Here is a 23,424-nt window from a genome sequence, read left to right on the forward strand (position 1 = left end):
AATAATAATAACAATAATAGTGATACGATTTTGGCATGTTTTGATTGGGTAGATTTTATGGAAAAACATTTTTAAGTTTTGGATAAATCTTAAAATAAATCACAGGCAATTACGAACGGGGATACACGGCCCCAGTCCCTTTCGTGTAATTTTAGATTTTATGTTTTATTTACTATTGCTTATAAAATACACAAATTTATATATACACACGCGCGCGCGAATTCACGTGGCACGAGCCACGGCCATGAATCTCGTTGGAGATCGCCACCGAAGCAAAACTTTTAATTAATGACGTTTCGAAAATAAAGTAACGAGGCAGCATATTGGCAAAATATGGAAACAAGTTCCACATGTACGTGTAGATGGCGAGTGGGCAAGAGACGGAAAATGGTAGTTTGCTACACGACAACGATGTCAAATAGTCGCAATACCAACTGAGCAACAACCGATTTTCGAATCGGATTATATTGGGGGCCTCTACGCTACTGTCATTTTCCTGCGCTTCATTCGTCTTGGAGAATTTTCTGTTTTAAGTTTGGTCGTCTTCTAATAAATTAAAAAAAAAAAACCGAAAGAAGTTTGATCGTCTTCGTCTATGGTTATTACTGATATCACAGATGAAAACTTCACGTAATGGATCAACTTGATTAATTGAATCCATCCAGAAAAGTTAAAGAAATTTAAGATCCCTTTAAGTATTCTGATTTTATTTTGAATTTTATATATATATTGGTTAACGAAATAGAGAACTACTAAATATTGTAATCAACGAAACCATGAAATTAAAGCAACGTGTTCTATAAACAAGAGACGTGTCCCCCTTCTGTTATGTGTGAGATTTGGTTGTTCTCCCCCCAATCACATAACCATCAATCAATTCACAACACAAACATGCCAGTGAATTAACATTAAAAAGAAGAGCCATCCTCCAATCAAAAATTAAATGCAGCAAAAATCTTGATAAATTAATAATTTTGAAATTATAAAAAATATATTAATTTATTAAATATTAATTAATCGATAAATTAATAAACTATTAATTCATGAAAATATTTTTATTTTAGAAATTATGATTACGTCTATAGTAATGATTTATCTTGATCTAGTACTTATTATATATTTTTTAATAATAATTAGTTATCTTACATTGGTAATAATAAGATATTTTGTACATTTTTTATTTTTCCATGTCAGAGATAATAGTTCGACTATAAAATCTGTTTCACACAAAGAAATACTCAAAACAATATCACAATAAACAATTTATTGTTTTTAAATGATAATATTGACCAGAATTTCTTTATGAATCATAAAAAGTTAGAGATGATATCAATTTCAAGAAGCAGTCAAACACTCAAAATATATTTTACCAAAATTATATAGACATATTATATGCAGTTAGTTTTAAAATTAGGCAATTCTTAATTTATGTAGTTGATGGGACCTATAGGAAAATAATAATTTTTTTAAATTGTTATTTTATAAATTTATTGAATTATTAATTAACCATCTCAATTCAGGTCTAACAAAATTTATTATTTAATTGTGCTTATTAATTTATTGAATATTAATTCATCGAAATTTTACTGTATGCTAGTCTCTTCAAATATATTTAGGACCAATTTGGTAATGTTGTAATTTTTAAAATAATTATTGTTAGTTGTACTATACAAATACTCAGCTATGAATAGAATAGTTAAATATTAGTTAAAATTTAATTTTAAGAGTATGTAAATTTTAAAAGTAATCGCATGTGTTTGGAAAATCTTAATGTTGAACTGCTATAAGAATATAAATGACTAAAATAGACATAATATTGAATAAAATTTAAAATTTATTTGCACATTTATAAACATATGTATATAATATTTTTAATTTTTTATATATAATATTTGATAGCTAAAATAAATTTTTTAATTTGTTAATTTTATTTTCTAGTCTCATTAGAATTGGTAATAATCATAATCTTTTTAAAATTAATAATTTTATTTCTTAATTGAATAAGGATAATTTTATATTTTTATAATATATTGAGGATATATATAGAATTGTAAATTTTGAAAAACTATTATTTCCTTACTTTTCAAAATTATTATAGGATGAGTGAATTGTAAAAGGAGATTTTTAAAAAAAGTCTACTAAACACTAAAATTAACTTTAAAATTTTCAAAAACTCTTTTGAGCTTCTTAAAACTAATCCGACTTTTAATTATTTTATTATTACTCATGAATAATATGTTAAAGGAAAATAATTACTAGACACACGTCTCCATATCCTCTTGAATTTTATTTTATTTTATTTTACTTATTTATTTGAAAAACCGGAGTGTTCTTACTTATGGCTAGCCAGTGTCGTGATTTACTTGATGCCAATATCGCACGTCCAAGTATGATGTTTGTTTGTCAAGCACCATTGGTGTCAACTATCGTCAGTCGGATCATGTTACCGAGCACCTAAACTTTGTGTAAACTTAATGGCACCTCTATTGGCACCCACGACTTTTCAGCCCACAGCTGATTTTCGTTGGAATAAATAATTTGATCACGACACTGAACAACATTTCTGATATTAGATGTTATTTTGGAATCTTAGAATTTTGCTATTTAGGGTCTTTTAATTTTTTATTTTATTTTAATTAGAGTCAATTATGGTTTGTATTTTAATCTTTTATTTCTATAATAATTGTGATATTAGGTTCTATTTTTAAGTTAACTAATGGAAGTGGATTAACCCTATTATAAATAGAAAGATTTTGTTGTTATCTTCGTAATTTTAATTTCAGCTTCAATTATTGTATAAAAACTCCTCTTTTGTAATTCTCTTTGAGTTATATATCAAAATTTCTTTAGAAGAGTCGTTTGGAATAACACATCATCTAATCATATATCAAAATTTTTTTGGAAGAGTCGTTTGGATTAGCACATCATCTAATCTCACTTAACGTGTTATTAAAAATCTCATTGAATTGTTTAGATTAAAAAGAAATCTAATCACACTTCGATTAGAGAGTAAGTTAATTGTGATGACGTGATCCGGTACTAAAATGACATTTAATGTTTTCTGTACTATTAATTCTGCTTTGTATAAAAGAATGTAAATTATTTCACAACAAAAAGAAGTTTGACCCTATTGTATTGACATATTGGCAATGGAAAGTTGTCACAAAATATACTCCATAACTTCACAACAGATAGAAGTTTGACCTTATATGTGTTGACATATTAGCAACAGAAAGTTGTCACGAGATAAACTAAGACCTCAAGCCTTATTAATGAGAATTTTATTTTTTTAGTCATGTTGGATGCATATTTAAATTATCACCAGTGGACCCCGAGATTTTTGGTCAATTGGATTAAATTATACATCGTGGGGGAGGGGATGAGGAAGACAAGGCTAATGATTGCAGTGCAGTCATAAAATAGTAGCCACAATGGAAGATATGGTTGGATCATCTTCTTTCAGGGCGAGCTAATGCTTAGTGGGTATTTTGGTTTGACATCGATGCATAAACAAGAGTTAAAAAACACATACATTAGATATTACATCAATAATGAACTCGCTCTAAATAAAATATATTTACTCTTACTCTAATAAAACTGCCAAATTGCTTTTTTTTTTATAAGAACAATGATCATTTTTTTATCTTTTTTTTTTTCCTTACCTCTCATTTTTTAATAGGTGGTTAAAACTGAGTTTTGTATTTAGTTTTGACTTTATTTGTAATGAAACTAATTTTTTTACTAGATTATAAAGTTAACGTAAGACAAGAAAAAGATCCTAATTTTTTTAACAAAGCTGTTAACTCTCAATACGAAAGAGTGATTAGGCCCTAAAGGGTATTTTAATTATTTAGAAGAAATTTACTTCGAGACCTATTTTAGAAAAATAAAAAAACTTTATTCTTACATAAAAGTTAAAGAAATTTCTTTTGAGTTAGGTTGGGTATAACCTGGTCCAGCCACCAAGTTGGTCCGTCCTAATAATTATGTTAATAGTATAAAAATTCACACTCCCAATAAAACTTGTTAAAAGATTGCAACGAAGTTATAATATATACTATTTCTATTGCAACTTTGAGTCTGATTTTTGTAATTTAAGGCCAAGATTTAATAATATGATTAAATTGTCAAAGATATTTTATTAAGGCCCAACTATGATTTCAAAGTCCTTAACCCTAAACTAAAACATATGCATTAAAATGACAGTTAAAATGACAGTTAAAATGACAGCTAGCTAACCACATAATTGAAAATTAAAAACGAAAACATATGTATTAAATGAGTTAACCCTCCCTGTTCCTATCAATAAGGATACTTTTTTTTAGAAGAGTAATGATGCATTTATAAAATTGAGATAAAATATAATGGAGTCATTACCTTAATTAGTAACACTCTATTCAATTTTACCTATCACAAGTTTAATAAAATAGTTTTATAGAATGAATGATGCGTTATGTGCATATTATTTTTATTTTTTCATACAAATTTTATATTTTAATTTTTTAGGTATATAATTCCTCATTTTAGATTCTCCAATAGGAAACTCAAAATGTCCCATTAATTAAACAGCTGCTTGAGTGTCATTTTTATTTGTATAAGAGCTAATTTGGTAATATTGTAACTTTTAAAATAATTATTATTAGCTGTGATGTATAAATAATCACCTATAAAAAGAATTAGCTAACTCCTCTCAGTTTTAAAAGTAAGTGTACTTGTTTAATAAATCTTACTCTTAAAGTACTAAAAGAATGGAAATGACTAAATTAGATATAATAATAAATAAAACTAATTTATACACACACACACACACACACACATATATATATATATATATATAATATTTTTTTATTATGTATATCCAATAATTGACAACTAAAATAGATATTTTACATTATTAATTATATTTTTTTAGCTTGTTATCTCAATATAATTGGTAATAGTAATAATCTCTTTAAATTTAGTAATTTTATTTTCTAACTAGTAATGATAATTATCAATTTTTATAATACATATGAAGATATATATGAAATTTATTATGTATAAAATTAATTTTCAAAATTGAAAAGCTATACGTCAGGTGATTTTGCCAAATTGATTTCTAAAGAAATTTATCAAACACAAAAATTAATTTTTAGTTTTTTAAGATCAGTTTTGAGTTTTTCAAAAACAATCTCAAATGGGACCTAAGCAAAGGCGAAGGTAAAGGTGAGCTAACCCGGGCTACTTTTTGAAAAAAAAAATTTATAAATTTATTTTATTAACATTTATAAAAAAATAAAAAAACAAATCTACTATTTGATAATATTTTTCTTATTTACATTATATTTTTATAGTTTTATAATTAGATTTTTGCAGTTTTATGGTTAGATTTTTGTTTATATAGTGTGCTTAATTTCATTTGTATAAAACAAATTTTTTGAGAAGTAAATTTCATTTTTTTTTAAAATCTAGCCCACCCAAAAAAATGATGCTAGCTTCGCCACTAGACCTAAATGTATAATAGTCACTCCCACCACTTCATCAACATCACCATCACCACCAGTCTACCACCACTAGTGCCTATCTTCTTTATTGTCAATCTATCACCTCCATCGATATATGATAAGCTTCAATGTTGAGTTTCTTAAACTTTATAATTAAGTGGAGGGTTTGGTTGTTGTTGATAATATTGGTTTTGATATTATATGAGAATTTAACATTTTGTTTAATTCCAATTCAGGATTTGATTAGGAGTTAATATTTAATTCAAATTATGAATCAATTAAAAAATGAGAGAGACGTGAAAGATAAAAAGTTAAATTATTGAGAATTTGAGAGAGAAAAAAATATTTATTTTTTTCATTAAGAATAATTATTATGAAATAAATAATGTTAATTAAAAAGTGAGAGTTGACAAAATAAATTAAGGGTCCAATGTCACCCCTGTTTAGTCTTTAGGTATTTGCACATGGAAATTTCTTTTACATGCAGCCCAAACAAACATTCTGCTCTTTGGGCTTTAATTGAAAAAAAGATTACTAGATGGGTTTGGGTACTCTAAAAGCTGGACCGCAGGCCTCTCATTCATTAGAGTGGACCTTTAATACCCCCATCGAATTTCTTATGAATCCCTTTTTTAAATTGAAGTTTTAAATATAAAAAAAATTCCTTTTCCTCTTAACCCTCCATTGTTCAGATTCCTCACATTTAAAACAAAATGAAATTTTCTCCTACACTCTTGCTCAAATACATGTATCCTCCATACAAATCAAATTTCTAGGTAATAAATCTTATAATGCTAATCATTGATTTGAAATAAATATATTTTTATTTTAATTCAAAAATAAATTTTAAGTATGAGAAACCATTAATTTTTTAAAGTACAACAGAGAATAATGAATTTATAAAGATAGGATAAGAATTAAAAATTATTTCAATAGAAATAATTTAATAGATGAAAATTAAGGAATCATTTGATTAGAATCATACATTTATCCTTAAGTATAATTAGAAATAATTTAATAGATGAAAATTAAGGAATCATTTGATTAGAATCATACATTTATCCTTAAGTATAATTACATAAAGAAAGGGGTGTTTTGAGGATATCTAAGGGGTGTTAATAGCACCACTCTATTCATTATGGGGGGGCGAACAAAATCCCCATTATCTCTTTTTGAGTGCGCAATTTTAGCAGACCACAGAAAACCCTCACTGGATATTTTGAAAATTACAATCACCAAAATCCCAAACTCAACAAGTAATTAGGGTTTTCAATTTTGCATCTAGTAATCACTAGACATGACGAAGAGAAAATTTGGATTCGAAGGATTCAATATAAACCGCCAAACATCCTACAGTTTTGAGCAATCTCAAGCCCCGCAACGTCTCTACGTCCCTCCCTCAAGTCGCTACAGCCACGACAATTATGAAGATACTGACCTTGACAATATCGATTACGAAGATAATGATGCCGCCAAGGCTGCTAACGACACTGGGAATGGTGCTGAAAAAGAAGAAATTGACCCTCTGGACGCCTTCATGGAAGGGATACACGAGGAGATGAGAGCCGCGCCGCCGCCGAAGCCCAAGGAAAAGTTAGAGAGATATAAAGACGACGACGAGGAGGATCCGATGGAGAGTTTCTTGATGGCGAAGAAGGACGTAGGGCTTACTTTGGCGGCGGACGCGCTGCGTGCGGGGTATGATTCCGATGAGGAGGTTTACGCTGCAGCAAAAGCCGTTGATGCGGGGATGTTGGATTATGATTCCGATGATAATCCGGTGGTAGTTGAGAAGAAGAAAATTGAGCCGATTCCTGCACTGGATCATAGTTTGATTGATTACGAGCCCTTCAATAAGGACTTTTACCAAGACAGTGCGTCAATTTCAGGTATTTTCTTCGGTTAAGGTTTCAATCTTTGGGCGTTCTATAAACACGCTGGCGATGATGCTTATCTTCTTTGCCGCTCATTCGTTCACTGTGCTGATTTCATTTATTCTTTATTTTCAATTACTTTAATATTTGAAGAAGCTAGTGTCGACTTTTTGATTTCTGGTGAATATATCTTTAATGGGATGTAATTTCAATTCTATAGCTGAATGCTGTGAAGCTGATCATAGCCTAGAGTAATTTCTACCGAACTTTCTTTATTTTTCATTTTTATTTATTTTATTTTTTATGGTAAAGCTGTGTGAATCCAATGCATAAGTTGGAGAACTCAGAATTTATACTATTTTCACAGGCACTAATTTATGCACTATTATGAGCGACTACAAGGTTATAGAGTAAAATAGCATGCAAATTCAAGTGATCTCTATAGTATTGGATTAAAATTATAGTGCCTTAATATTGCTTATCTATCCTTGTGTTCTGATCTAATTCTAAATTCCTTAATTTTCCTCTCTAGGCATGAGCGAGCAAGATGTTATGGAATATAAGAAGAGCCTGGCTATTCGAGTCTCTGGTTTTGATGTCCCAAGACCAGTTAAGACATTTGAAGACTGTGGTTTTTCAACACAACTAATGCATGCTATATCAAAGCAAGGGTATGAAAAGCCCACATCAATACAGTGCCAAGCGTTACCAATCATCCTCTCTGGTAGAGACATAATTGGTATAGCAAAAACTGGATCTGGTAAAACTGCTGCTTTTGTGCTTCCCATGATTGTCCATATAATGGATCAGCCTGAGCTTCAGAAGGAGGAGGGCCCAATTGGTGTGATATGTGCACCTACTAGGGAGTTAGCACACCAAATATACTTGGAGACTAAGAAATTTGCAAAATCACATGGGATACGTGTCTCTGCTGTCTATGGTGGAATGTCCAAACTTGATCAGTTCAAAGAACTCAAGGCAGGATGTGAGATAGTCATTGCCACACCTGGGAGACTGATAGATATGCTAAAGATGAAGGCTCTAACAATGTCGAGAGTGACTTATTTGGTGCTTGATGAGGCTGATCGTATGTTTGACCTTGGATTTGAGCCACAGATAAGGTCCATAGTTGGTCAAATAAGGCCAGACCGCCAGACATTGCTCTTTTCGGCAACAATGCCTCGCAAAGTCGAAAAGTTAGCTAGGGAAATTCTTTCTGATCCTGTAAGAGTTACTGTTGGGGAGGTAGGAATGGCTAACGAGGATATAACTCAGGTTGTTCATGTTATTCCTTCCGACGCAGAGAAGTTGCCTTGGCTTCTTGAAAAGCTACCTGGAATGATTGACGATGGTGATGTTTTAGTTTTTGCTTCCAAAAAAACCACTGTGGATGAGATTGAATCTCAGTTGGCTCAGAAGGGGTTTAAGGCAGCAGCTCTTCACGGTGATAAAGATCAGGCATCTAGGATGGAAATTTTGCAAAAATTCAAATCTGGGGTCTACCATGTGCTTATTGCAACTGATGTTGCTGCTCGTGGTCTTGACATCAAGTCGATTAAGTCTGTGGTAAATTTTGACATTGCGCGAGATATGGACATGCATGTTCATCGTATTGGTAGGACAGGTCGTGCTGGTGACAAAGATGGGACTGCTTATACTCTTGTAACTCAGAAAGAGGCAAGGTTTGCAGGTGAATTGGTTAATAGTTTGATTGCTGCTGGTCAGAATGTCTCCATGGAACTGATGGATCTTGCTATGAAGGTAATTTTGCTTGATATAGCTGTATTGTATGTCTAACACATTTCAGTGGCATTAATGCGTGTGATTCTTCTGTTTGGATCTCATAAAGTCTAAATTTAGGTGCTAAACATCATTCCCAGATAAACCATGCTCTAATCCAATTTGTATGGTTAGTTAAAAAAATGAGAAATGAAAAAAATAAAAATAAAAACCCTTAAGTTGGGAACTTCTGTGCAATTTTTTTTTTTGGATTTTGGCAAAGAATGACTGGGAACTTGAAATGCCAAAAACAATTATCCGAACTCTGTTGTATGTGTTACCAGTGGTGTGAGCAGAATGCTTATTTGGCAGGCTGTTGTTTACAATAGAAGAATCTACTATTTTAAGAGTTGAAAGTACATAGATTATTTTTTATTTTTTATTTGTTAGTGGGGCCAGGGTGTCCTGCTGTTCAAGGTGGCTTGACCACTGTGTGCAACCATGATAATTTATTGACCCTGTGGTGGTATTTGTGTTTTATGTTTTATGTTATGCTTTAAATGTGTACTCGTTCCAATAGCTTTCTGTTTTGATACTTTTGATAGCTATAAATGTTTGCAAGAGATTATACGTTTAATAGATATGCGCAATATCATGTTTATAGAGTGACATTTTGCTTGTAAATCATTAGGATGGGAGGTTCAGGTCCAAGCGTGATGCAAGAAAAGGAGGTATGGTTATATTATTCTGTTAGAGGTGCTTTCAGCAACACCTTCAACCGTTTCTTATTTAGTATGACCATCCCTGAAACTGTGGAGACCAAATTTGTTTTTTAATCTCCTGTCCAGAAATAAGCATGTAACCCATATCAGAGTAGTGAATTTCCCGCTGCCTTAACTATTTTTGGCCAAACCTCTGAAAGGCCAATTCAATTCCTTACATGATGCGTAATGTCTTGTGCAGGTGGGAAGAAGGGAAAAGGAAGGGGTGGTGCTGGTCGAGGTGTGCGTGGAGTTGATTTTGGTCTGGGTATAGGATATACTCCAGAATCCAATAATACTTCATCTCAAAGTGTCCCAAGTCGGTCTGCTGCTGTTAATTCACTGAAGACAGGAATGATGACACAATTCAGGAGTAACTTTGTTGCTGCATCATCTAACACTCCAAGTGAAGGCTTCAACAACAGTGCAAGCGCATATGCCAACAAGCGACCAGCACTACGTGGATTTGTGTCTGGTGGTTCAATTGGTGGAGATGTAAATGGAACTCAGACAACGGGCTTAACTGGATTTGTATCAGGAGGTTCAATCGGTGGAGAAATGAGTGGAACTCAGACAACCAGCTCCTTCAGTCCTGTCTCTGGAGTGAATAGCTCTCGTGTAAATTATGGGGAAAGCGCCCATCAGAAGAACTCGGAAAGGTTCCCTTTCAGGGCTTTACTTTCATTTATTATTATGTGGTGTTTATTTCTAATAAACTTAGCTTTGGTGCTAATTAGATTATTTATTGTTTGACTTTGTAGCTCCAGAGATAGACCTCGAGAAAGGCGGAGGCCCTCTGGTTGGGACCGTTAGTTTGTACAGCAAGTGAAGCTACTGTTGCATGAACAATAAACTTTTGTGGTCGAATCCTGACATTATACTGTCTGTAATTTATTCATGTTCCGTAAGTTCTCTCTGCATTTTTTTTTCGCTCTTTTTCTGTATTGTTCCACAGTTCAGTTGGTAGAAGTTATTGTTGTTGCATACGTTCTGATGTTTTTATATCTGAGTTGTTATTTTGTTTATGTTTGGTTCAAGGATAATTAGAGCTGTAGAATGATTCTAGATATGATCAATTGTATAGGTGATTTGTGGAAAAGAAATCTTACAATAGTTTAGAAGGCCAATTCAGCTTGCTTTCAGAGTGCCACTTTTTTTTTTTAATTCACCACTCGTGTCATCCCTATCTGTTTTTTAATTTTACTAAGCCATATTGCAAAATACAGGTTCAATCATCAACATATGCCTTTGAAACTCTGTTGAATATCTCCTCCATCTCTTCTATGAGGAACCATGGTCCGCCTTTCTTTGGTTTTTATTGTCCTTTTGAGAGCTTACACGCTGGCAAATTGGACCTTGTAGTTCATGAGGGCTTTTTGCATCATGTTGTTTTCTTTTTCAAGTGGGGCAGGGAGACTATAAGCTTGTTTGAGATTAAGGTTGGGTAATTATAGTTTAAAAACTATCGTATTAAATTATTTGATAAACACTAATTATTGTAGTTTGAAACTTAAGTTGATCTGATATTACACTTGTATGAGGAAAAAATTTATTATATATTTATTAATTTTGTCAAAATTATTATTTAAAAATTATACTTACTACTTAATATTAACTTTCTTTTCATAATTATGGGTTTTTTTCACTATAGTTATAACTTAAAAACTACAATACCTCAGTTCCAAGCATACCATGTGTTGTACGGTGCTAACAATCATTATTTAATTTCATCTTGGATTGTTCTGGAGGGTTAAAAAAGAGTGGAAATTGCTGCAATGGTTATGCTTGGTTAAGAGTAAGAATTTTATGCATTCCACTCAAGTATCCAGGAGAGCACGTTCCTTGAGTTTCAACCATGTGCAAGTCACAGGATGATTGAAGCAAAGATGATTGCTATTTGCGCCTTTCCTGGAAGGCACTGACAAATTATTGTACTGCCGTAACATCTAGTACCTCTCTGGATGGATAGGATTTGTTGCACAATTCAGTGTTCCAAATTCAAATGCGACTAATTTTGATTCCTACCTTCATTACGTTCAAGGCTCTTAGTTGCCTGACTATTTTCTTCCCTTTTAAAAGTATATATTTCATTGTAAAAAAGAAAAATAGGATTTATTTTTTCCCCTTGGAAGCTCCCGCTCTCTTTTGCTTCTGCTGTATTATTGTTGTGTAACTTGTGTAAACAAACCAGTGAACAACATTTGGATGGACTATGTTGATTGCAAAAGCATAACAGATATACGAGTAAAAAGATTGCCAAGCTGTGGATAAGGATTAGGAGATGCCGGTGTTGAGTGCTATGCTTTTGGACATTGCTCGACATTAGAATTCATGGCTACTTCCTTCCGTCGGCTTGAAGTTGGGCATATGTCCAGGCAGGGCTCCTTGAGGGTGGTATCATCTTTGGGCAGTGGTGGAAGGATGCCAAATTTAAACTGCAAGATTATATTCAAATACAAATTTATGGTTAAATTCATCTATTCTGACTTGAAATTCAAGGAAAGGATTCAAAGCAACTTGCTTCCCCACAATCATTGCAACATGAGAAATTAAAAATGTTTCACACGCTTTGGCCATCTCAGGTCCACAGCGGGATTTGAATTTGGTTTGGTTTTACAATTTGGAGAGAAGCATATGAATAAGTGAAATGGTGATGGTTGTTTAATAGTTACGCCGTACCGTCAAAGCTGAAGAAGGCAGGTAATGGTAATAAAATAAATAAACTGGCAGTCGTTAACTCGAATCACTTCAATGAGAAAAAACCGCTGATATTGGAACACCAAAAGACACCACCAAGAAAGAAATGAGCGGTCTTCTATCATTTTTTCATGAGAAAATATTGATACTAAGGGAGGGATAAATTTTCAGAGATCTGAACGCTGTAAAGACAGGATTACCTGACAGCTGTAGTCGCTGAAGTTTGGCTCCATCAATAGGGGGACTCCCATGTAATCTTTGAAGAAGGTCTAGAAAAAGCAACATCCATGAGAGATACAACTCACCACCACATGTGTTCTTATCTATGTGAAATCAAGGATGTTAAAAACTTTGACTAATTTAACTGCTAATCACTGACCTGGGTGGGAAGCTTGCAAGTATTAATACAAACACCCACGCATTTACTTTCCTCCAAATATTTGCATCTTTCAACAAAAACCTACCACCCCAATCATCATCACCAGACCGCGATTAAGATTCACTTACGTCACATAAAAAATGTATTAAGATTAAAGAAGTGACACATATAACAATGTAATGATATTGATATAATAATTACCCCGCTTTGGCACGAAGTTCCATCCGGAAGGTCGACGGAATTCACCGTGCAATGTCCCATTAGCCACTGACAAGTGAGTGCCGTGACTCTTGCTTCAGAATAAAAGATTGACGAGGCGATTAACTTCTTAATTAAACAGAAGAAAAAAAAAGAACTAATAATATATAAAAAAAAAACTCACCAACCATCATCGCCGCTATTTTCCCTCCCGCTAAAGGTGATATGAGAATTTTATAAAGCTTTAGCACAAGCGGAGGAAAAAGCGACACCAGTATCCGGATCTGCTATATGCGTACTGAGAGAAGTTAATTTATATACGGTACACATGGAGATGGAATTGGATGTCACAAAAAACATAATAGAGTATCGTATGAATTAACGAATGAAAGTACCGCCGCGTCTCTGGCATCAGAACTGGATTTGCCTTTCATCATTAGATGATTTACCAATTCAATCAATCCGTCATATCCAGGCTTCTCTGAATCCAATCCGACCTCCTGTTATGTGCCCTTGGAAAAAGGATAAAAATAAAATAAAATCACCAGAGTTGGCACAAGGCAAATTTCTCCGCTACAAAACCAACAATTGAGGTTACCTGAACCAATTTGTTCCGAAACGAACTGAGGAACAAATCATCCAACACTCCAGGTTTGTATTCGGTTCTCGAAGTATCACTTTCTCTCTTTATCTGAAAATACAGTCAACTGATAATTAATATGTTTTTTTCAATGTAGAAGTTAATCCAGAAGAACTATATATTGTAAAATAAAAATAAAAAATTTATTCGAATATTTTTGGTTTGTTAAATAACGCACTGGTGGTGCTTGTGGCTGTGGTTGAATTGAGGAGCGTAAGACGCTAAATCTGGGGCTTTGGAGTTGGGGATGAAGTTTAGGAACGGGGTGGGAGCGTGGAGGAGACGATGAAAATGAGATTGTTGAAGGACGAAGAGGCAGAGTTTTCATATTCAGGTTTCAGTGGACAGAGCTCTCTCTCGTCTGCCTGAGAAGATATAATTAATATATATATATATATATATGATTATGAAAAATAATATGGTAATTTTTAAATAAAATTATAATTATAAAAAATTAACATATTAGATTTAAAATCTATTTATTTTATTAAACTTAGGATATTCTTATAATTATATTATTTTATTTTTAAAAAAAATTTAGGATAAAATAATCTTTTAATTTATTTAAGTATAAAATAATTATTTTTTAATATAAAAATAATTAATTGATACAAACTTAAAAATAAAGATGATACAAAACACATATCAAAAATGTATTTTGATACATATAGTAGTTAAATATACATATAAAAAAAATGTAATGCAGAGATAATTCCCTAGTTTTATTAAGCAATATGGTGCTCCATCTCTTTTTTGAAGAGAAAATGAAAATCCACCTAAACATGGATAATAATAATACATAGAACGAGAACGACCCATATCGTGAACCCGTCCGAAGAAACGAAACAATTGTAATGATCAATTAAAACAAGATAACTTGAAACCAGATTATCCCAGGCCATTAGAAACAATAAGATCGATCGTTTTTAATTATATACATGGGCGCAAGATACATGAATTTCCAAAACCAGAGCCTACAACTTACTATTATTACCAACAAAATTTTTGGAAGAGCGTATCACCTGAAGCAACTCATCACATAAATAATGTGCATGTATTGTTCTCTACCTGCGGCCTTTTTTTGATTTTGTAAACTTCATTGAAAGTGCGCTCGAGGCACTCTTTCCTTCAAGTTTTTTGGTCAGCTTTACCACACTTGCCATACCTTTTCTTGCAGCTGCCCGATGCTCGGGTCTACGGCTCATCAGTTTTCGATCCATAGGCCAATAAGCATATGGTTCAAGCTTGCCCTTCCTCTTTACATCCCCAGATGCCTTCTTGCTAGCATACTCACTTCCAGTGTATGCCCATCCAGATTCAGATGTTTTTCTACGCTTCTGGGTTTTCCTTGAAGAGGGCCTGGACATCATACTACCTGCTTCACTCCTTCCATCCAAATCAGGGTTGGAAGGCTTCACCTTCTTTGGTTTCCTTCCCTCATGAATTATCAGGCGCCCTTCGGAGTCAATCTCTGGCTCATCATCTGATTCTGTCTTCTGTTTCAGATGCTCGGATGATCTAAGAGCTGACCTTGTTTTCTGCCTATCAAGCAGGTCAAGTGGCTCATCTTCTAACTGGTCAAACAAGTCTTCAGGCAAGATCTTATCTGCCTTGCGCTTTTTCTTTAACCTGTATGGATTAGATCTTATTGTATCAGCACAAACTAATGGGGATAAGTAAATATACACAGGAGAAATGACTATGGTATTCAATTATAGAAAAATAATCATGAAAAACCATTCATTCAGCCAAAAGTAATAAACAAAAGCCTTAATTGCTTCTGATCAGGCTGTGTTAGCAGGTTACGATGATTTTAACCATCCTTTATAAATGATTTGAGTGCACAAATTAATTGATTCACATCCAAACTTCAAGCCAAAGTGACTATTAGGATAATCTGTGAAGTGGCAGTTGTATGAACTCTGACCAGTCATATCACAAATGACAACATGTTAACTGACCGTAATGTTGATACTTTGGATTTTAACTGAGAGGAAGCCTTGCTCCGTTGACCAGATACTGTCCCCACATCCATATATTCTGCATCACTGCCCTCAGAGCCTTCATCACCAAAATCAGAAAATATTTTCGTATGATTCCATCTGCTAAGCCTGAAAGAAATCAAACAATTAAAAAATAATACAAATGTGCAGGCTTCAAGAATTTCTTGTTGAAACTAGAAACAGTGCCCAATTCCATGATACATGAGCTCTCACAAATTAACATGGAAGACTCGTTATTACATCGCTTTCAGACAAAAAGTGAAAAACCCACAACAGGTAATAATTGAGAGTGCCTCACCCATGGTAGAGCATGAAACCCATTATCAATGGCCAAAGCATGCACTAATGTATATTGTACCAAGCATGAATATTTATGCGTATGTAGCTTCACCCTAATGACAGGGAAACAGACCTTGAAGTAGTTGTTTTAGAAAAGTGAGATTTGGTATCCTCAGTTTTGGTAGCAAGTTTTCTTTCTTTCCGTTCCTTGATCTGTGTTTAACGAACACGAATAATATACATCAGAAACAAAGTCATCAGACATTTGCATCCTGAGGAAACATCTTTTTATTCAACAAACCTTTCTTATGTTTTTAAGAAGTTTCATGTGTTCTTCCGGCATCACAGCCTTAACAGCATCTAAACCACATTTCTTGACAAGCATTTCCAAGAGAAGCTTGATCTGAAAACCATTCAATGTTGCCAGATAAGAAACTACAATTGGAATGTCTTTCAGTGGAAATCATGGCCATTCAAGAAAAACACATAATCCACTTGAAAAGTGCTGATGAAATGTCATCAATTGAAGTGTTGATATGAAGAAAAATAAGAGAATATAACCATAAGAAATGAACTAGAACACTAAAATCCCTGGTTGAGAGCGGTGAGAGAACAGAAACCTTGGATTTAAATTGGTTTTTGGTATCATCTTGCCACTTCAGCAAGCCTTCCACCATACTTGCCAAGTGTATTTGCAGCCCTTCAGCATGTGATTTGGCTACCAAAACTTTCAACAAACCTAAGTTGGCCTGCATTATACAGCAACTGTTTTCAGATGAGAAAAACAGATAAGAGAAAATATTCATTAAGCGGTACCACCAGAAACAAATAAATACAAAACCATTCCACATCTGCAAAAGACCAGGAACGAACTTTAATAATTTCTCTGTTCTTCCTCTGAAGGAGTAGAAATGTTGAAGGAAGCAACTTGTACACATTAGAAACGAGATCAGAAAACTCATAAGCTAAACGAGCTAAGCCCTTCACTGCAGCACTAATCATATGAGGAGATTCTCCAGCCAAGCCTCCAGCCACCTAAAACCATGAATAAATGTAACTTTATAAAACCATCAGAGTTATACAGATGCATTGCCGACTTATAAGAAGATTTTAATTCTACAGAAGTTTCGACTTTTAAAGCAAGACAACAGATTCAATCAATCAGAGACAGAAGTTCTCAGCAAAATAATTGGAGACTTGGTACCATGTTAAAAAATTGATACAAGTTTTCTTTCCCTCCGCCATTCTCTTCATCCCCAAAAGCACGACCAATTTGGACAAGAACATCATAAGCTCTATTTCTTGTTCTTTTATTGGCCTGTGAAAAAATGCAATGAAAAATTATAATTTAGCAAACCAATCAACAATAATAATCACTTGCTGGACCACCAAAACAACTTTCAAACATTGTACCTCTTTCAGAGCAAGTATTATCTCTGTCAGAAAAGAACTAAGAATGTAGCTTCTCCTTTGCTCAGAATCATCCTGTAGAGGAGAAATATAAGTCACTCAGGTAAGAATATGAGACATGCTCATCATAAAAGAAAGATAACCTCAATTCAAGATTGACTTTCAATGAAAAGGAAGAGGTTGAACATATATGACCTTGGATACATGAGCTATTATAAAGTACAAACAATCAAGTCTGTGGCGCTTGGCAGAAAAATGGCAAGAAGGCAACACTTCAATCATAAGACCAAGCAACTCCTCAAGCCTTGATGAAAGAAATCCATCACATTTCTGTACAACAGATCCAGAACACCACATCTTCTAATCAGAACGCTAAAATGAATTAGAAAAGCAAATAGTTCTATAATTAGGCAAAAAGGTAACCAAGCAGGGCATGAGCCCAAAATCACTGCTCTTCAGTAAATAGCTAATCTTTGGACTGGAATTCCAACAAGTCAAAGAGTGGACATCCCTTCCCTCTGACCTCCTACCTAACAATATCCAGCGAACACACACAACCTCTCTTACTTCTTCACTTGCTCCACCTGTATCATATAAACCCCAACCCTCCACACCCTGGCCGCCCCTCTTTGTTCTTTTCATTGATCATAGTGCTCAGAATTGATGAGGTCAAGAATATAGATGAATTTGACAATCTAAGACCATGCCTTAGCGTGATTCAAAAGCCGCAATGAGTGGACAACCAGAGGCAGCGAGGGGAGGGGTCAAAGTTGGAAAGACAGTGGAATTGGCAATGCCATCATGTTTGGATTATTGTTTGTGGAAATTGATATTCATTGGTGGATTTGGCAAGCAAATTGAGAGGCCAAGGTGCAAGTAGACAGCATCAAATGGAGGACATGATTACATGTTGAGATGTATAGAAATGAATGCGTACAATATCATGTCCAAGATAAGCAATGCTATCTAAACAAAACAAAAGGTAACAAATGCATTGACATTTTGAAAAGATGCAATTACGAAGCTTTTTGCAATTAAAGAATTACCCTGAGAATAGTTGAAAGAACTTTGTATGCTTTCTTTTGTATCAACCCTTCATCATCCTGCAAAACAGTACCACTTTTAAACCACAATTACTCAACCTCTCTTTGTTTTTGTTTTTTTTTTTTTGGGGGGGGGGGGGGGGGTTGAAGATGATACACAATAATGCTGAATAACCCACCTGTAATGCAGGTTTTATTGCAACAAATAAGACATCAATCTCTTTAGCATTCAAACCCGGCAAAAGTGAAACTGCTAGGTCAAACAATCGAGCCCTGTTAAAAAGATGAAGGGGGTTGAGCGTATAGCCAAATGTTGCGCTACCCAATTATAACATGCACTAAATACCATATATATTAGGAAGTTGAACGGTATAAAACAGACAAAGGAATATAATGTCACCTCATAAAATCAGGCGAGCTTTCATTTGATGAATCATCAATCTGCATAGAATTAGATTTTCTAGTACTTTTTGTTTTTCCAGCCTCTTGGGTGGCCTCCAAAAGCCGATGCATAGTCCTTTTGAATAACCTTGTAACTATTTCTTTATCAGCTATTGAAGCAAAGTCGCCAATAGTTGACTGTCAATAACATAAACATCATTATGCACTTCATTAAAGCTCAAACTACCACATACACTGAAATAATATAGATTTCAATCCAATTCATACACAACTTATGTATAAATGACCACTTGCCACTTTCTAGTTGGTAGAAAAAGGTTTTGCCCAAGGAAAAATGTAATAAGAAAGGTATGGTAACAAATGAAAGTTCCTATTAATTCAGATAATATTCTGTAACATTAATCTGAGACTCATGAATCCTCCAAATTTGTGAGGGGACTAGGGAGGCGAACAATTATAGAACTGTCCCCCAATAAGCAATGGTACTCTACTGGATAAGCATACTGATAAATCCTCCACTTTATCACGGTCAGAGGACTGATACTTAAGATCTACAGTGTAACACTTCTCGTAGTCCGAGTAAAGTAGTAGGTTAACATCACAAAAAATATCAATTGAATCTTCAACATCCACCTAGTAATTTGTTAAGTTCTAATAGAATAGAAAGTGGAAGATCAGTCTTTGCAGCATAATCAACAAAAACAATCCCCTCCAAAATATAACTTCAGCTGAAATATGAAGTGCTTGAAATAATAGAATAAACAGAATAGCAAACTTCCAATCACTGAGATAAAGAAACTACCTGCAAACAACCTCCCTCATCTTTAGCAGACTCAAGAAAAATTCGAGACAAAATAGACAATAATTCACGAGCAGATGATTTCAGCACATTCAAATTATCAGTTGCAACCTTTGTGGTATAATGGGCCATAGCTCGCTGGCTAGCTGTACTTATTACAACATTAGATAAATCATTTTTCCCTTCAAGAGTCTTTTTATTTTGTTGAATTAAATTCTGCAGACTGGAGCAGATTATTCCACGAATATCATTTTCTTCATGAAGAGCACTGCATAAAACTCCTGCTAGATCCATGAAACTTTCGGCTGTATCCACAGGGTAGTTGCAAAATGAAGGCAACAAGGACCACAAAGAGTAAACAAGGGCATCAGCACTCCTAGATGAGAAAACACGGCCTTCTAGCTCAAACTGCCAAAAGTAGTAAGTAAGCCAATGAGCCATTGCCAAACAAATGAAGGCAACAAAGACAATGAGAAGATGCATACCTTCTGAGATTTCTGCCCTATCAGTTTAGCCATTCCCAAAAGTTTCTCCATAAAGAAATTCAAACGAGCACCAATAATGTACTGCTTCAAGATTGGAAAGAGCCAAACATTTACCTCAGAAAGGTCACTAGCCTCCAGCTTGAGAGGAAGAAGGCATAAAAATGTTTCAGGACCCATTGAACCAACAGCTGATCCAACACACTCATGCAGCTGCAGAATAGAAAACACATAAGGAATTTCAGCAACAAGTGCAAGGTTGAAAAGTCACTAGAGAATCAAGCGCACAGAACACAATAGCGAATACTTCAATTTTGAGAATATATCAATTATGGCAACACTCCAATTCTAATATTCGATCATAATGCATTACAATGGAATGTAACCATTCCACAATAGTATTGCTTTTCATCATTCATAAAGTGGTTTTTAGTAAGTAACTACCTTTTCTAAGGACAACCTAACAAAATCGAATCCTTAAGCCCAAGTTAAGGAACTGCACCTAAGGCTACAATTCTTCTTATTGAGATTACCATATTCCAGTTTATAGAATTTATTTGTAATATAACATTGAAAATTACTCCATTCAAAACTAGGCAAGGCGTATTAAATCTTCCAGGGAAAAAATATTGGAACTCAAACAATTGTTGGCCAATTATACAAGAACTCACACTTTAGAACCTACATATGCATAATGCATGCTCAATTGAAGTTTTAGGGCCAGTAAACTACAGGAGCCTGAATAGATGAAAACAAACATCAAACACCCATAGAAGGACACTAGATAACAAATATACTGATGGTATCAAAATGACCTATTCAAAAGTTTACCAGACAAGCATATAAATACCTGTTTTCTGTAAGGAAAATCTTCATCTGGCAAATTCTGCATGTCAGCCAAGTTCTTAAGGGCTCCCCTCATAAAATATGAAGAATAAGTCCCTGATTTAAGGAGTCAAGTTAGCTTCAATGCAAGCATTTTTAAAATAAATCAACGAAGAACATATTACAAGACAATAAAGCATGCTGCCAACAAGAATCTTGATCCAATCAGTCAATCCTCCCCCAACAGTGAAGAGAAAAAAAAAAAGAAAAGAAAAAAACGAGAAAAAGGAGAGAGAGAGAGGAACGAGGTATAGAGCACACGTCCTGATCATTTATTTACTACACGTGATACACCTCTAATTGAAAAGAGAATTACATCAAACACCACATCATGAGCACTTATTATTCTAATTCCTCTACCCTGCGTAGTATGAAAACGAACAAATAACATGAAAAAGAGCGAGAGCGGAGGGAAAAAAATACAAATGAGCAAAAAGTACCTAGTTTGTCAAACATAGTTGAAACAATTTGAAATGCCATGTCCCAAACTGCACTGTAGTGATAATCAAGCAAGCTTTCAACAGTTGCACAGATTTTTTCAATTACAGTTGGGCCGGACTTTCTAGCATCAGAGTTTACATTCGTAATCTGATCTACTCCTTGTTTTATCAAGCTTTCATCAATACAAGCATTTATAAGATTCTTCAATGCCTCCGTGGCTGCAAATATAGCCTCCTCGTGCTCAGATGCCAAAATATCTGCCAAATCAAAGAATCGTCCTCATTGCTTTTGCAGTCCCACAACAAAATCCATTAAGTTCATTACAATAACAAATATAAAACCTTTGAGGGCATTGAATACAATGGGGAGTTTAGTTGAGCAAATCTCCCGATTAATTGAATATATTTTGATCATTCCAACATTCAGCAAGTGGGCAGTGAAAGTCATTGCATCTGCAGATGTCTCATTTGTGGAGACTGAAAGACCCAATGAACATAACAGGTCAAGCAGTGCTTCAGCTGAAACCTCTAGAGTTGGGTGGAGACAAATCACATTCAGAGCATCAGTTACACGCCTAGTAACAAGTGGCTGCCGAAGCTCGAGGAGAGTTTTGAAGTACTTCAGGATCACAGCGGTATATTTCGTTGACATAAGGGGAAGACACTCTTTAAGACCATCCAACACATAAAGAACCTCCTGAGCTCCTTTAGGTTTTTCATCGGCACTCGTGTTTGAGCCACCAGCAAGCAGAAGAAACTTTTCAAACATGTTTGTGATTGCTTCACTTGCTGGTGCTAAAACAAGTGTTCCTTGCAAACTCAGTAGGATTTCACGGACACACAGATGTGACTGCCTTCTCACCTGTACAAAACCCAGTCAGCATTTATAGGAAATCATAAAACTTATAGCAAGCAGCAAGCAATTTTTCATATTAGTGTTCAGAGATAAAACTAAAAACTAATTTAAATTAAGAAAACAACATAAATTAAAAATAAAAACAAAAACAAATAATATTCTATCAAATCATGCACGGGCAATGAAATAAAAAAGTTCACCTTCAGACGCGAATCAGTCATGAAAGCCAGAACGACTCCGTACAACTGTGACACGTCGGACCAATTGACTCTCCCCCTACCAGTCAACAAACGCGACAAGCATGTCAAGCCCGAAGCGACGGCACCAGCCGTGACGGAACTTAACCTCACAACACGCACTACAAGGTCCGTCAAGAAATCTCCCTTCTTCTTCAATACCGCCACCGAGATTTTAGGAAGGAGGAGAGAGAGAATCGTGGAGAGGGAGCCGATAATGTGGGAGGAACGGTCGGGGTCCGGAGAGGAGAGGAGGCGGTCCAAAGAGGAACACGTGGCGCCGAAGTAAGAGATGGGAGTGAGAGGGAGGTTCTGATCCTTGAGTTCTTGCGACATAGCGCCGATTGCGGCGCAGAGGTGCTGGTGCTCCTCTTGCGCGGAGCTCGAGAAGCGGGAGAGGATTGACGAACATAAATCGACGTCGTTTCCGATGGAGAATGCGGTGCCGTCCTCCATTTCGAAAGCGTCCATTGTATACTCTAGCGCTTGGGTTGCAGAAGACAAAACCCTAGCTCATTCACTAGCAGACACTTCGGCCAGGGTTTAGGCAAAAGAGCGCCTTTAGGCTTGGGTCCGTTTCTTCTCATTTGTGTGAGGTGGTGAACTGGATGAATAGAATTAAAATTTGTTGGGAAATTCACTTGGGCCGGGTCCACTAAAACTTATTGCCAGCCCAACCCAATGAAATATTTTAAAATTTTCAAAAATTGTACAAAATTAGGGCTATTAAAAAATAGTTTATTGACCGTTATCATTATTATTGAAAACAAAATTATTAAGGATTAGGTTATTTTCTTTTAAAATTTTTATTTAAAATTCTGGCAGAAATCTTGAGCTA

The 23,424-nt window shown here is 34.5% G+C and overlaps 3 protein-coding genes across 4 annotated transcripts; 1 reads left to right on the plus strand and 2 right to left on the minus strand.

Annotated features, from left to right (window-relative positions):
* The first annotated feature begins 6,636 nt into the window (after window positions 1–6,636).
* On the plus strand, window positions 6,637–10,964 carry LOC102609265 (DEAD-box ATP-dependent RNA helicase 24). The gene is made up of 5 exons (XM_006492286.4): window positions 6,637–7,372; window positions 7,890–9,118; window positions 9,768–9,807; window positions 10,040–10,496; window positions 10,599–10,964. Exons 1-5 carry the CDS (start codon window positions 6,781–6,783, stop codon window positions 10,648–10,650), a joined length of 2,370 nt encoding a protein of 789 aa, XP_006492349.1. The 5' UTR covers window positions 6,637–6,780; the 3' UTR covers window positions 10,651–10,964.
* Window positions 10,965–11,948: 984 nt separating this feature from the next.
* Window positions 11,949–14,445, minus strand: LOC102608980 (beta-carotene isomerase D27, chloroplastic). Of its 2 annotated transcripts, XM_015525186.3 has the most exons (9): window positions 13,930–14,445; window positions 13,710–13,802; window positions 13,507–13,611; window positions 13,296–13,395; window positions 13,115–13,206; window positions 12,914–12,994; window positions 12,735–12,803; window positions 12,517–12,602; window positions 12,029–12,272 (listed from the first exon to the last, which is right to left on the minus strand). In XM_015525186.3, exons 1-8 carry the CDS (start codon window positions 14,077–14,079, stop codon window positions 12,519–12,521), a joined length of 774 nt encoding a protein of 257 aa, XP_015380672.2. In that variant the 5' UTR covers window positions 14,080–14,445; the 3' UTR covers window positions 12,029–12,272; window positions 12,517–12,518. The 2 variants fall into 2 exon arrangements, with proteins under 2 accessions (XP_006492348.2, XP_015380672.2); XM_006492285.4 differs by lacking the exon at window positions 12,517–12,602 and having other exon boundaries at window positions 11,949–12,272.
* A 141-nt stretch (window positions 14,446–14,586) lies between these two features.
* On the minus strand, window positions 14,587–23,180 carry LOC102608692 (uncharacterized). The gene is made up of 18 exons (XM_006492284.4): window positions 22,551–23,180; window positions 21,837–22,356; window positions 21,495–21,752; window positions 21,020–21,111; window positions 20,173–20,382; window positions 19,691–20,095; window positions 18,887–19,065; window positions 18,666–18,759; window positions 18,490–18,546; window positions 17,639–17,773; window positions 17,447–17,518; window positions 17,238–17,351; window positions 16,907–17,068; window positions 16,654–16,782; window positions 16,335–16,436; window positions 16,167–16,246; window positions 15,713–15,862; window positions 14,587–15,380 (listed from the first exon to the last, which is right to left on the minus strand). Exons 1-18 carry the CDS (start codon window positions 23,055–23,057, stop codon window positions 14,816–14,818), a joined length of 3,831 nt encoding a protein of 1,276 aa, XP_006492347.2. The 5' UTR covers window positions 23,058–23,180; the 3' UTR covers window positions 14,587–14,815.
* Between the last annotated feature and the right edge of the window lie 244 nt (window positions 23,181–23,424).

Source organism: Citrus sinensis, chromosome 3, assembly GCF_022201045.2.
Source record: "Citrus sinensis cultivar Valencia sweet orange chromosome 3, DVS_A1.0, whole genome shotgun sequence".
NCBI lineage: Eukaryota > Viridiplantae > Streptophyta > Magnoliopsida > Sapindales > Rutaceae > Citrus > Citrus sinensis.